The sequence below is a fragment of the Festucalex cinctus genome, chromosome 10 (assembly GCF_051991245.1).
Source record: "Festucalex cinctus isolate MCC-2025b chromosome 10, RoL_Fcin_1.0, whole genome shotgun sequence".
Lineage (NCBI taxonomy): Eukaryota > Metazoa > Chordata > Actinopteri > Syngnathiformes > Syngnathidae > Festucalex > Festucalex cinctus.
In genome coordinates this window covers 25,514,785-25,528,503 of record NC_135420.1, presented here as the reverse complement: position 1 = coordinate 25,528,503, position 13,719 = coordinate 25,514,785, and the positions used below count along the sequence as shown (strand labels likewise).

Genomic DNA, 13,719 nt, shown 5'->3' with positions numbered 1-13,719 from the left:
TCTGCTTTATGATTTACTGATTTAAATTGACTCCACACTTGTTCAGTATAATTTTGAGAATTGTCGTAGTAAATGCTTTAAAGACTGAAACTCAAAGAATTTAGTACGTTTACAACTAAGATAAGCAAAATATCTTTTTTTGTTAATTCATGGTTCATTTGCCTTTATTTTAGCCTCAGTCTAACCTATAAAAACAAAAAATTTATATTTCATAAATCTGATATTGTTTATTGTAAAACAGATTAATTTATTGTTTCTATATATTATTATTATTATTATTATTATTATTATTATTATTAATAATAATAATATTTCTTTTTTTTCTTTTTTCTTTTTCAGATTAAACTGAGTAAATATAAAAAGGAGTCTGAAAAATAATACGGTCAGGGGTACCATGAGTGCTGTAACTTACAAGTTTTCGAAGTTACATTTTTGATTTGCTTCACAAGCCAACATGTGTTGCATTTTTCACTCTCTTAGTGCCAAATATGCCAAGTCAGTCCAAGTGAAATGTCATGTGTGAGAGCACGGAGACATCCGGCTTCTTGAACTCCCCTCTATTGTTTTCAAAGTGCTCGGTTGTGCGCTGGCGCCTCTCTGCATTGTGTTGTTTTAACATTTGCGTTATAAATCTCCCACTCTGGACTTCACCTTTAGCAGCAGTCTGCACTGACGCCTGTTTCTCTGTCTCTCTCTCTCTCTCTCTCTCTCTTTTAGCCAAAGCATGTGATTTCCTGACTTTCCCAGCTTGGCGGGCAAACTGCTTCCCCCCCATTTCCTCATCTATCCCACCCACTCTCTCTGCCTTTGCAGCAGCAGTTTGTCGAAATGCTGCTCCGGCATTAAAAGGCATTAACGGCTTTTCCTTGAGTTGCGCGTTTCGCGGCCGTATGCAAAAAGACAACCTCTGTTTCCTTAACGCTGTTGTTTACGCGGCATTGGGACACGCTCAGCAGTATTTCCAGTAAACCGCCGTGAGCTACCTTTGCGGGGGATTTTGCCGCTGGGGTGTGCGGACACGCGTTATTTGAGGCATTTAGCACAAATGATTAGTTAGAAAAATGTCTGTTGTTTACACGAGAAAGTTGGATCTTGTGTTCAGCAGGCTAAAAGGGGAACATTTGCCAACATGAGAAAGTGTTATGTGGAGTTGCGTGGCACATTTCCCAATCAATCAATGAATCAATCACCCCGAATCTTAATTTGAACAACTGTGTTCTATCAGTTCCCACCAACACCAGAAATGTCTAGTATTTCTTCCTGACTTTTGTCCCTCTTTTGTATTCATTACCAGCAGTTATTTACCAACGAACAAGATCTCGACACTATTCCTTCATTCAGTGTGGAAGTGTTTCAAACCCAATTTGCGGGCTCGCTTTGCAAGGTCATTGCATGTGCAGTTGATTTTTACACAGTGAACCCCTGCACCAGCTCACAGTGACGGATAAGTGTTTTCCTTGACTTGTTATCAGAGGGGAGTGCTGGGGTAACTTGGGAGAAAGAGGAGGAGGGGGTCTGCTGTGATTAAAAGCAGATTGGAGAGTTTCCTGCCCTAGCGTGCTAACCTCGCCGAGCTCCCTCTCTCCCTCCCTCCTTCCTCGTCTGTGCCACTTCTTCTTCTTCTTCTACGTCTCCCGGTCCCTCCTGGACGTTCTGCAACTACTCAAGCCACAATAGTAGGACACATCTGGAGATGTGTGAGAGGGAGGGGGGAAATATAGGTCAAGATTGTTCCTCCCTCTTTCTGTTCCGGCATATTTGCTTGTTTTCAATAGGATGACCTCATCTCTTGCGTTCCCGTAACAAACACCAGACACTACACGGTACAGTAGGGCTGCTCACCTATGAAGAAAATATTAATCAGGATTGTATTGGTAATAATTGAAGTCACGATGAGGGCGATCATTTATTTTTTGGTACAAAATTACATATTTCCGTGCTGTTTCAGCGCCGCCACCTGGCGGTCGGGAGGGACAAAACAGCACAAGAAAATGTTTAAATGTAAAAAAATATTAAGACAAATAAAATTCGTTGAAACACTATAATTATGCAAGTTTCTTTTGGATGAAACAAAAGTTATTAAATGTGTTATTTTAAAATAAAATAAGTTTAAGATGAATTGCACAGCTCTACGGTACGGGTGGCCATACACACTGAACGTCACAGATACTACAGTTTAATGTGAGGATGACCGACGGCTTCAAGTGGACAAAAATAAAACCTGCACTACTCATGTGAATCACTGCTACACAATCTAATCCTACATGTTGATGTGTGTGTGTGCTTGTGATCAGGCGGAGGGCGACCGCTTGCCTCCCGGCCACACGGTGAGCCAACTGGAAACGTGCAAGATCCGAAGTATCCGCGCCGGGACGCTGGAGCGTCTGGTGGAGACGCTGCTGACGGCGTTCGGCGACAACGACCTCACGTACACGTCCATCTTCCTGTCCACCTACAGAGCCTTCGCCAGCACGCAGGCGGTACTGCAGCTGCTGCTTGACAGGTATGCACTCAAACCAGTTTTGAGTAACCCCACGCTATATCGCAGATTATTCTTTTAAACATAGCAGTTTAAAGTATAATGTTTAAAAAGTGTCTTTTAATAAGTTGGTATCTCTATTGCAGTAACCTGAACGTTCCATCACCAGGCTTTTATTTACAGCCGTGTTATTGTTACAGATATGGAAGTGCAGAAGAAAATGAGCCAGGTGCCAAAACAAGCCAAGTGTCTGAAACCAATGGAGCCATCAGAAAGTGAGATTTCTTTAGCGTTAGTGGAACTTGTTCCTCTCTTTTCAAGTGCGTCCACGTCAAAAAACTTTTGTCCTCGTCCGTCTCCGCAGTGCCTTAGCCTCAATCCTGCGTGCCTGGCTGGACCAGTGTCCCGAAGACTTCCAGGAGCCTCCAGACTACCCCTGCCTACACAGGCTGATGGACTACCTGCGCAGGGCCCTGCCCGGCTCCGAGGCCCTGCGACGGGCCGAGGGGCTGCTGGAGCAGCTGCAGTTGCAGGCCAGCGTGGACGAGACTGACGGTAGATATCGATGGACTCAAAAAATTTTTTTTTTTTTTTTTTTTACCCCACTTCGAAATTATTTTACAAATTTTGAATGTAATTTTGTAATGTAATTTTGAATGTGATTTTATTTTTATTTTTTTAATTAAAAACACATGACCAAAAAATATTTGTTTTTTCAGCTGGATTCCACAACAATAGTTCTTACTGCCCTGGCGAGGAGGATGAAGTCGACATGGAGGTCCAAGAGGATTTCTTGTCGTTTGATTCCGACCTGGTGGCTGAGCAGCTGACCTACATGGACGCAGTAAGTGCGAGCAGACCCAAAAGCAACATGGCGATCTGTTTTCAAAGGGAAACAGGTGCGTAACGCGATCCTGTTTGCTTCTGGCCGCAGCTGCTGTTCCAAAAAGTGGTCGCGTACCACTGCCTGGGCTCCATTTGGTCCCAGAGGGATAAGAAACACAACAAACACAGCGCCCCCACCGTCCGGGCCACCATCACGCAGTTCAACGCCGTGGCGGCCTGCGTGGTCAGCACCGTGCTGAGGCACCGACAGATACGACCGCACGTCAGAGCCAGGGTCATCCAGCGCTGGATTGACATCGCTCAGGTTGGATGCACAAAAAAACTCTTTGGGAGAAAAAAACAAAACAGTGATTCTCAAGTGTCAAGAAATAACGTTAGTTGTCTCCTAACAGGAGTGTCGCATCCGTAAAAATTTCTCCTCCCTGCATGCCATCGTGTCTGCGCTGAATTCCAACCCTCTGTACAGGCTGAAGAGAGCGTGGAATTGCGTACATAAGTAAGACTCGTAAAATGGTTTGAAATCCAATACGGCAGCGGGTGACGTTTTGCGTGTCTGACTGGCTTTTTTGTTTGTTTTCACGACAGAGACAGCAAGCAGACATTTGACGAGCTGTCTGACATCTTTTCTGTGCACAACAACCACCTAATCAGCAGAGAGCTGCTCATGAGGGTGAGTTTTTTTTTTTTATGTATGCTATTTTTTTTACAATAATGATCATATACCGCAGCAGGATAATAAAATTTTCTTTCATCAAATTTGAGTACAATTTAAATGAAACTCCCATTCATGGGTTGTAGGGATCAATCCAATTTTTTGACGATTACGACCTTGACACCAATTACTACCAAAAGTTGCTATTTAGCAAGGCTTTGGCATCATCTTGTGGCCTTTTTGGGTGTTACAGAAAGATCCCCAAAAAGGTTTTTATTTTCTTAGTGACCTGATAGCACTTAAAAGCCTTGCAAGGTATACACTTGGGTTTTGACGGCCAATAATAAAGCCATTACAGATTTAACTTAACAAACTATTTACATTTTCAGTTAACTTTATAAGAGATGCTGCTTACTCTGGGAACTCTCTGCATATTCTATTTTTGATTAAAAGCAGTAAGCTTGTGTTTTAAAATGCAATTTACTAAATTTCTTCATGCAGAGTAAAGTATAGTGATAAGTGAGCTAACATATCAATTTTCATATGAACTTGGTTGTTGTAAATCAAGTATTCTGCTAAATACAGTATTTTGTATATGTGTTCTGTCTTTCTGACATCTCGCCAGTAGTGCTTTTTTATTTTGGGGCTTCTCAGTATATAGAAAATGTCCAATATAAACAGTGAGATCTTAGGAGACTAATAAAGTTTTTTTTCCATGTCTTCATAAACCCTTTTTGTGTTTACCGAGCACTCACTTAGTGATCACTCGCCTCCTGCTATAAAGTCGACAACTTAAAAGAGACTCGAACCACACATTCCGTCAGTCACAAAAGTTTAGAATTTCCCTGACCAAAGCTATTTTCTTCCTCCCCGTTGGCCCCCACAGGAAGGTACTTCAAAGTTTGCCAGTCTGGAGAGTTGTGCCAAGGAGCATCAGAAGCGCACCCACAAGAGACTCCAGCTGCAGAAGGAAATGGTGAGACAAAGGCTGGAAGTTTTGGCTAAAACTGGCTTTCACGGGATATTTTTCAACGCCACGCTGTGGCTACACGTCATTGACAAATTGAATGTCTTTCCCTCCATAGGGAGCCATGCAGGGAACCATACCTTACTTGGGGACATTTCTGACTGACCTGACCATGCTTGACACAGCACTTCCTGACCTGGTGGAGGTAACTCAGTGATGTTTTCTTTATGTAACTCATTTGCTCCCAAAAAACCTATAAATCTGTTCTATTTTAAATGTTTTAAGTGTCCCAAAGACGTATCTATACGTTTTTTATGCTAGCGCATACAGAAAGAAGGCTTTGATGCAGCCCCTCAACTGCAAAGAACGGTTGAAGAAATGGTAGTTATTACACAAACGGCCAGCAGGTGGCAGCAGAGCAAAAGAGATCAACTAGGGCCATGTTGAAGAAAAGCTCAAATACTCAATTTGTGAATAATGATGAAACTTAGCTATATTCTAATGCTAATTGCTGCAAAACGGTAAAAGATAGAAATATACTTTTAGCCATAGAACACGATATTCTATGGGCCTTGCAAAATCAGTCAAAATCCAGTAAAACAGCCGGGAGTGAAGGGGATTGCTTCTGTAAAATGGCTAGGAGTGAATTTAAAATTAAAATTGGGAGGCGAGAACGGATTAAGGGAATCTTCATTCATTTCAATGGGGAAAGATGATTTGAGTGTTTGAATTAATAAGGGCATGGTCACAGAATCAATTCTAGATGTATGTTGAAGCTAGTATTTTCAATAGGATTTTTTTTTTTATGGCAAGGAATCAAATTGTTCAATCGTGCAGGTGTACCTAATAAAATGTCCGTGGGTTTGTTTGTGAGAGCACACGTTTGCAAATTTGCTCAAGCCCTCCACATCAGAGCGAGCGTCTGTCGTAAGCCGCCGTTACCAACCGCGGCGCAAATTTTCCGAGCGTATGTGTGAGGAATTTGTGGTCAGCCGGTTTGTGTGAGCGGTGCGCCCTTAATGCTGTTTGCCTAAGCCGGCCGCTGGCTCGTGACGTGCGGGGGTCCTGACAGCGCGCTCTTTGTGTCCTCCGCAGGGTGGTCTCATCAACTTTGAGAAGAGACGAAGGGTAAGCGCCACATCTGTCCGCGAGGGGCTTGGGTTTCAAAGGCAAGCGACTGATCAGATGTTTTGAAAATTGTGCAGGAGTTTGAGGTGATCGCTCAGATCAAGCTGCTGCAGTCGGCCTGCAACAGCTACTGCCTGACTCCGGATCACGTCTTCCTGCGCTGGTTCAAGAGCCAGACTCAGCTCACTGAGGAGGAAAGGTAATGGGAGGGCCACACACCACAAATGTTGTTTTTCGCTTTTCTTCACCACTTTGAACTTTGCCGGAGGTCTTCACTCCAACTTGAGTGCGTTTGTCGTCATCTATTAGACAACAAATGAAAGTAGTGCATGAGGTCATCGCTCAGTGCTTCCATTGTCCGCACGCACAATGTCGTATTCTTCTTTTGTGGCACTTGTGCGCTCCCCACTGATGCATTCAAAGTCCCTTCACGACGGTAATGATTTCTGATGCTTCCATTGCAGCTACGCCCTGTCGTGTGAAATCGAAGGCCTCGGCGAAAGCAGCCCGACGTCACCCAAGCCCCGAAAAAGTATGGTGAAGAGACTCAGCCTGTGAGTACAACAGCAGACATTTGCCATGAGAAAATCGTCTTCTTCTTCAAAAAAATTAAGATATTTTTTAATGTCTACATCAGATTATTTTCAATTAATTGGCTCCCTCTAGTGGTATGTGAAAAAAATCCCCTGCCAAGTACTATTTCAAGTTGAATATATTAGCATTCAACTTGCTATATTTCAAGTAGAAGTCAACCTTCAAGGGATACTTCACTCATTGAACAATTTTCAGCAGTGAAAGGTTCATATTTTGTTCAGAATTAATTTGATAAGTGTTCATTATTTTTCATGTACAATTAATACCTTTTAAAAAGTAATTTTTCTGAGGAAGTAGCTAACGACGAATCATGGTTCACCTGTTTTCTGGGGTTGGTCAGCAAGCTGAGCCATGATTGTTCGTTACCTACTTCCTCAGCACAGGTGATGTCATCTTTAGTTGGCAGCAAGTAGAAAAATTACTTTTTAAAAGTATTAATTGTACATGAAACACATGAAGTTACCACATTAATTATAGATCAAATATGAACTTTTTACTGCTGAAAATAGCTCAATGAGTCAAGTATCAATTTAAACATTTCTTGACAATAATATGTTGTATGTGACATGACTAGTCTAAACATGACAATTCCGATTAATATTACATTTGTGAAATATGAGTTATGAAGCAACATCCAGCCGTTTTTATCCATCTCAGAGGGCGACCATTTTGCCACTTGCTGTCGACTGATGATGACTACACAGTTGCTCGGGTGAGCTGTGATTGGTTGTTGCCTGAGACCTGAGCAACTGTGATGTCATCTTCAGTTGACAGCAAGTGGCAAAATGGCCGCCCCATGAGATGGATAAAAATGGCTGGATTTTGCGGCTTAACTCATATTCCACTAACGCGATATTAAAGCAGTATACTGTATTTAGCCTTGTGGGGCTGCATAGAACACAATAATGTCAAGATTTTTTTTAGTTTTTATTTTATTTAATTCCCCTTTAACAACATTTTTCTTCCAGGCTGTTCCTGGGTGCAGACAGCAGCGCATCCTGTTCTCCCCTGCGAGATACGCCGCGCTCGCCGCCGACCGGCAGCTCGGGGGAGAGCATGGACTCGGTCAGCGTGTCCTCCAGTGACTCCAGCAGCCCCTCAGACAGCGAGGGGCTCACCCCCACCCACGGCGTAGACCCCCAGAATAAGGTAGAATCAGGATCAAGATTGAGATCAGAATGATGGTCTGTTTAAAAAAAAAAAAAAAAAAGTAACATTTTCTTTGCGTGTCTTTCAGCTGTCGGAGTCGTCTTCTTGCACTTCGCTCCATTCCATGGACACGGGCTCATCCACCGCCAGCGTTTCCGTGACGACCGTGTCGCCCTCGCTTCCGGGGCCCCCGTGCACCCACCGACGCTCCGTGTCCCTCACGCCCCTGTCGCCCTCGTCCCCCGGCCAAACGCCGGCGTATAACACGCAGGCCCAGGACGCTTGCATCATCAGAGTCAGCCTGGAGCACGGCAACGGAAACCTCTACAAGAGCATACTGGTAAAAACGCTTTGACAACAAAATTCGACTTTTCATACATGACTGTATTTTTTATTTTATATTATTATTTTTTTTGACAATCATAATTTTACCAGAAACAATTACAATTACTATGAGAATTTTAAAAACAAAAAATGTAAATAATAATAATAATAATAATAATAATAATAATAATAATTATTATTATTATTATTCCTTATAAAAATTCCTCACATTCTTGAATGTCTTTGGCAATTTTATGACCAAACATAAAAAGGTAGGCGACAGCACAAAAATACATTTTCTATTTTGACTTCTTATTATTGTTATTATTACTATTATTATTATTATTATTATTATTATTATTATTATTATTATTAGTGGTGGTAGTAGTAGTAGTAGTATAAAATAATTACAAATTTATAATTATAATTACAGTGTAATTATTAGTATTTGTATTATTTAAAATATACTTTTGACTACAAATATGTACTTTTCATTTTTGATTTTTTTGACAATCATAATTTTACCAGAAAAAAATACAATTACTATGAGAATAAAATCTTTTTTTTTTTTTTTTTTGGGTCAGGAATAAAATTTGACACTTTTAGCTTAGCTTAATGCTAGCACACAATGTAAAACGCTATAGAGTGGCTAACAAGGCTAGCATTGATGTCATGATAGGTTTAGAATTTCTTCAAGCATTAAGTTGTTAAAAAGTTTGCGTCTATTCAGTAGAAATGACTTTTTCACCTCTGAATTTTTGACTAAATTCTCTTAATAATAATAATACGTTTTGTACTCTATTAAGATTGTTTGGGTTTTTTTTGGCCTTGTCAGCTGACGAGTCAAGACAAGACGCGGGCGGTGATTTCCCGAGCCATGGCCAAGCACAACCTGGAGCAGGAACCGGAGGACGGCTACGAGCTGGTGCAGGTCATCTCTGACGACCGAGGTACGCATCAGTCATCATCATCATCATCATCATTCAGATTCATCACTGAGCAAAATGTAATCATCTTAATGCTTGCTGGCACGGGTGCACGTCTTTAAAGGAGCCGCTAGCTATAAGAGCAGCAAGGTGACTTTGAGACTGACTATACACTGCAGAATAAATAAATAAATCTGAATAACAATTTAAAAAAAAAAAAAAAAAAAAAATCATATAAAAATGCTGTAGTTATTTTTACTTTAAGTTTCTTTTATACATAAATGTTTGTGGTGAGGTTCTGATCTCGTTTCCTTTTTTCCCGCGCCAGAGCTGATCATCCCGGACAACGCCAACGTCTTCTACGCCATGAACACGTCGGCCAACTTCGACTTCCTGCTGCGCGCTCGCGGATCGGCGGCGCGGCCTGGCGCGCCGGTCCAGATGCGCGTGCGCTGCAGCTCCACGCTGCCCCGGACGCACCACCATCACCGCTCCAGCCTGTCGCTCCGGCTCAGTAAAGTCACGCTGTGAACGAACGACCGAACGTAACACTACTCTGGAAACGCAAAATGGACGCCCGCGGATGGCGGCAAGACCGAGCCCCGAAAAAACATTTCTTCAAAATATATTCTAATTGGTGAGCATTAGTTCAATTCTATTTCTATTTCCGTGAGGAGGACTGTCGATGAACTAAAATGGCCACCGCCTGTGGCTGATTGACTGCTGTGAACCGATGACACCTTGTCCAAGGAACAGGGAGGAGGAAACAGCGACCCCCGGTGGCCTCCTTGTCTTACTGCAAGTTGAATTTGCACATTGAAGAAAAAAAAAAAAAGGAGCCTGCCCAAAAAGCTCCCGAGCGCCAACAGTATTCTCTTCGCATCATTATTAGTGTTATTTTTTTAATAATAATAATAATATTATTGTTATTATAGACAAACGTGGGACATACAACAGTCTTCCTGTTAGTAGGACTGTGTGTGTGTGTGTGTATGAGAGCGATTGTAGCAGAGTGTGTGCCTGTGAATGAGTGGGTGCATGAGAGAGGAATTTACAAGAGTTTGTGTCATTGATAGTATAGTTATGTGAGAGGTTGAATATGTGAGAGTGCTGTAAGAGTATAATTGTGTGTGAAAGTAGATGAATGTAAGTGTATGGTAATGTGTGTGAGAGAGTAATTGTGTTTGACAGATCTTTTTGTGAGTGAATGTGTGAGTGTAGCACTGTGTGTAAGAGTAATTGAACGTGTGTGAAAGTGGTCAAATGTGAGTGTATGTTAATGTGGTGAGAGAGAGTAATTGAGTGTGTGCCAGATGGTTGTGAGAGAGGGTGTGAGTGAATGTGTGAGTGTAAGAGAGTAATTAAATATGTGTGACTGTAAGAATGTCAGTGAGTGAGAGCGATCCGCATGACGAATGTCCAGCGTGCATTCTGATTGGTTCGCCCGGCTTGCCCGTTCTCTATGGGCGGGTCCTGAGTGGCCTTCGGTGTTTGCGTGGGGGGGGCACGTGATGTGTTGCTCTGAAACGAAGCACACAAGTTGCACTTGTCACTTGGCCCAACTTGCCAACAGGATGTGAAGACACAACATGAACATGTCAGTGTTGCTTTTTCTACCTTAATTTTGTATAATGCCAGTCAAGTGGAGGCTGACCGAGAATTTGAGCGTCATCAAGTCAAGAAAATGAAACTCCACATTTCAAAAATAAAATTACTCCAAAAACTCAAAAAAAAAAAAAAAAAAAAAAAAAAAAACCTTAACTTTACATTTATTTCGAGCTGCTATGGAGGAAAAAAAAACGAAAGTTGTTTGTTGGCGCGTAGGCCACATTGCAGCCTGACTGACACGTTTGTGATGATGACATCACTTCAGGCTTACAGTTAGTTGGGACTTGGTCATCTTTCAGGTCCGTGCAGCACTTGGACGGAAAATCAAATTGTTCATCATTGCCAAAGACTCTTCCATCTTCTACCTGAAACAATAAATTATTCATTATCAATATCACACACGTCTTTGTCTTTTTTTTATTTTTTTTTATTTTATTTTTTTATTATTATTATTATTTTGGTTGTCTACATGCAGGACCATGCACAGAATCCCACCAAAAAATAAAAATGAAACATTTTAAGTTCAAACAAGTATTTATTTACATAAAGAATCATTACATTTGTAGAATGAAAAAAAAAAAAAAAAACTACCTTTAAACATGTTTCTGGAGGCCCATGTTTCCGTACGATTCGGTTTTTGAAGATTTTTCCTCCAAAATGTCCCAGATTTTGTAGTCTGTAAAATGTATTTTTGATATGTTGGGGTATCTGAAACAGATTGATTTACATTATAACCTATATGAAAAATTGCTTCAAATGTCAAACGACTCGGTTTTAGTCACATTTTTAAACAGAGGTTCAACTGTCCATGATTTGCTTGAACCTTGAGCCTGCGTTCACTTTGTGACTGAATTTTTTATTTTTTTTGCTCGAAGTAAACAGGAAGTGTTTCTTAGTTCACTATTCACGTGTGCTTGATTTTAGCGTGTCAAATTGTGCGCGACGTGATGTTCATAGGGGGAATATTTTATACGACTAAGCCACAAAATTAACCACAAAAACCAACCAAAACCAAATCAACAGCATTGTAAGTTTTCCATCTCAAACCCATAGTTGCATTTTTTTGCACATTTTTTGTATGTCAAATACTTTTCCGTCACGCGTTTTGCTGCATTCAGAGATGCTATAATATTTTCCATCAGCTTCTGTTGTCATGTGTTGACTTGACTTGGAGGTAGATGGCTTGTCTCCAGCGCGTCTTCTTACGTATTTGATGAGATATAATGTGGTATAGACGGGAACTTTAGCACAAATTGGGCATGTAAAACGCTTCTCGTCTGTGTGCTTTCATGTGTCGGCGTAAACTTGCGTTGTTGGAGAACTTTTCCGCACACTCAGAACAGCTGAACGGTTTCCTATCAATACGCGTCACGCCACCTTTCGACTTCTTCTCGGTCTTCGGGCGTTCTTTGTTGTGGTCACGGCGATCGGCGTCGGACGACATCAGGTCAGCATCCGATAGCGGAGCAAATATACTGTCTGGAACTTCGCGGCGTTTTCCATCAGCTTCTTTTGTCAAGCGTTGACGCGATCTGGCCTCGTTCTTGGTGTGAGTCGTCATATGGAACTTGAGGCTATTTCGGCCCTCAAATTGGTGATTACAATACAAGCAGGTGAAAGACTTCTCGGCGACGTGCGTTCTCATGTGCTTGGTCAGGTGCGCATTTCGGCTGAATGTTTTGCCGCACACGGGGCAGGTGCAAGTTTTTTTCGCAGCGTGTACCCTCATGTGCCTTATCATGTCGCACTTTTCCACGAATTTTCTCGGACACACGAGGCAGGCGAAAGGTCTCACCCCCGTGTGTCTTCTCATGTGTCGAGCCGCGGCATGTCTGAATAAGAAGCTTTTATGGCAAACGGTGCAACCAAAAGGCTTCTCTTCGGCGTGTGTCCTCGTGTGTATTTTCAAACCTGTTTTGCTCGCATATGTTTTGCCACACTGAGAGCAGCGAAATCGCTTGTTGTCAGCGTGACGCGTCGTTTGGCCTTTAGAGTTCATTTTAGTCTTCCGCCGTTCTTGCATGTCGTCGTCTGTGTGAGAAGAGTAGGACGATGTGTCAGTCATCGCTCCTCTGCCGTCTTCCGTCATCACACTTAACGTGTCCTCACCTTCACTGTGACGAAGCCCTTGAAGCTCGTCTGCATCCTGACGGCTCGCCACGTCCTCCTTTCTAAAGTGGAGAGGCTCCGCCTCCTGCTTCAGACTGGAGCTGCACTCCATCATTTCATCCATAGCTGGTAGTGGAGCGACGTCGCCTGCTTGAAGTTGCGATCCTTCTTCACCTTCTGTTGTCGCGCGCCGACTTAAATTCTCCTCACTTTGCCGGCGACGAAGCTCTGACGACTGAGCTTCACCATCTTCACTTTTCACACCAGTCAGTGGCAACATGTTGACATAAGCCGGCTCCTTCAATGCTTGCTCCCCGATCTGACTGCGCCACACGCCATCTTCCTTTTTAATATGGAGTCGTTCTGCTGGCTGCCAGACCTTCAGCACATCTGCACCAGACAAGGAAAGCAGTAGAAAATACAAATAATAATAATAATTGCTATTTGTGTGTAACAGCAGCACTCCAAAAATATTTTGAAGCATGATGCACAGCAATTTGCCACCGAAGGCCACATATATTATTGGAATAAAGTCCTTTGTGCAGTGCAATGTGTGTAAAATGTTTTGTTTTCCCCATGATGACGCCAGACGTAAACAAACCTGCTCTGGGCAGTCGAACACGAGGCATGAGAACCGCGTGCAGCAGCTCACGTTGTCGTCGTTCGTTCTCCTCTTTGGTTCGACAAAGTTCCTCCTCGTACTCTACGATCGTCCTGTCAAACAGTTCGATAATCTGTCTGACGGTTGTGCTTAGTAGCTGCTTCAACAACAGTCGCCGATTTTTGACTTTGTACATTTTTTTTTTTAACACACGTTAGCTCTCAGCTAAACTATGCGCAGCGAACTTTAGCGTCTCGTCTATTTGCATTTAAACAACTGTTTTGCGCCGGTGGCTCCCTGCTTCGACTTCTCTTGGAGTTGTTGTTTGGAAAATGG

General features: G+C 42.4%; 2 protein-coding genes across 6 annotated transcripts in view; one reads left to right on the top strand and one right to left on the bottom strand.

Moving 5' to 3' along the window:
• Positions 1-11,070, top strand: part of rgl1 (ral guanine nucleotide dissociation stimulator-like 1) — a 32,013-nt gene extending 20,943 nt beyond the window's left edge. For all 3 annotated transcript variants that reach the window (XM_077534134.1, XM_077534133.1, XM_077534135.1), the window contains 16 exons: positions 2,295-2,503; positions 2,680-2,754; positions 2,844-3,034; positions 3,199-3,323; positions 3,414-3,629; positions 3,718-3,821; positions 3,911-3,995; positions 4,864-4,953; positions 5,063-5,149; positions 6,040-6,072; positions 6,150-6,271; positions 6,537-6,626; positions 7,635-7,815; positions 7,904-8,155; positions 8,975-9,089; positions 9,394-11,070. In XM_077534134.1, the coding sequence (XP_077390260.1) occupies positions 2,295-2,503; positions 2,680-2,754; positions 2,844-3,034; positions 3,199-3,323; positions 3,414-3,629; positions 3,718-3,821; positions 3,911-3,995; positions 4,864-4,953; positions 5,063-5,149; positions 6,040-6,072; positions 6,150-6,271; positions 6,537-6,626; positions 7,635-7,815; positions 7,904-8,155; positions 8,975-9,089; positions 9,394-9,596 (2,178 nt within the window). In that variant the 3' untranslated portion in view covers positions 9,597-11,070. The remainder of the gene's footprint in view (positions 1-2,294; positions 2,504-2,679; positions 2,755-2,843; positions 3,035-3,198; positions 3,324-3,413; positions 3,630-3,717; positions 3,822-3,910; positions 3,996-4,863; positions 4,954-5,062; positions 5,150-6,039; positions 6,073-6,149; positions 6,272-6,536; positions 6,627-7,634; positions 7,816-7,903; positions 8,156-8,974; positions 9,090-9,393) is intronic.
• LOC144026951 (uncharacterized) lies at positions 9,958-13,705 on the bottom strand. Of its 3 annotated transcripts, XM_077534138.1 has the most exons (5): positions 13,384-13,704; positions 12,783-13,172; positions 11,265-12,704; positions 10,945-11,038; positions 9,963-10,586 (listed from the first exon to the last, which is right to left on the bottom strand). In XM_077534138.1, the coding sequence occupies exons 1-3, from the start codon at positions 13,577-13,579 to the stop codon at positions 11,917-11,919; spliced, it is 1,374 nt and encodes a 457-aa protein (XP_077390264.1). In that variant the 5' UTR covers positions 13,580-13,704; the 3' UTR covers positions 9,963-10,586; positions 10,945-11,038; positions 11,265-11,916. The 3 variants fall into 3 exon arrangements, with proteins under 3 accessions (XP_077390262.1, XP_077390264.1, XP_077390263.1); XM_077534136.1 differs by having other exon boundaries at positions 9,958-10,586; positions 11,265-13,172; positions 13,384-13,705; XM_077534137.1 differs by lacking the exons at positions 9,963-10,586; positions 10,945-11,038 and having other exon boundaries at positions 11,189-13,172; positions 13,384-13,705.
• Positions 13,706-13,719: the final 14 nt, after the last annotated feature.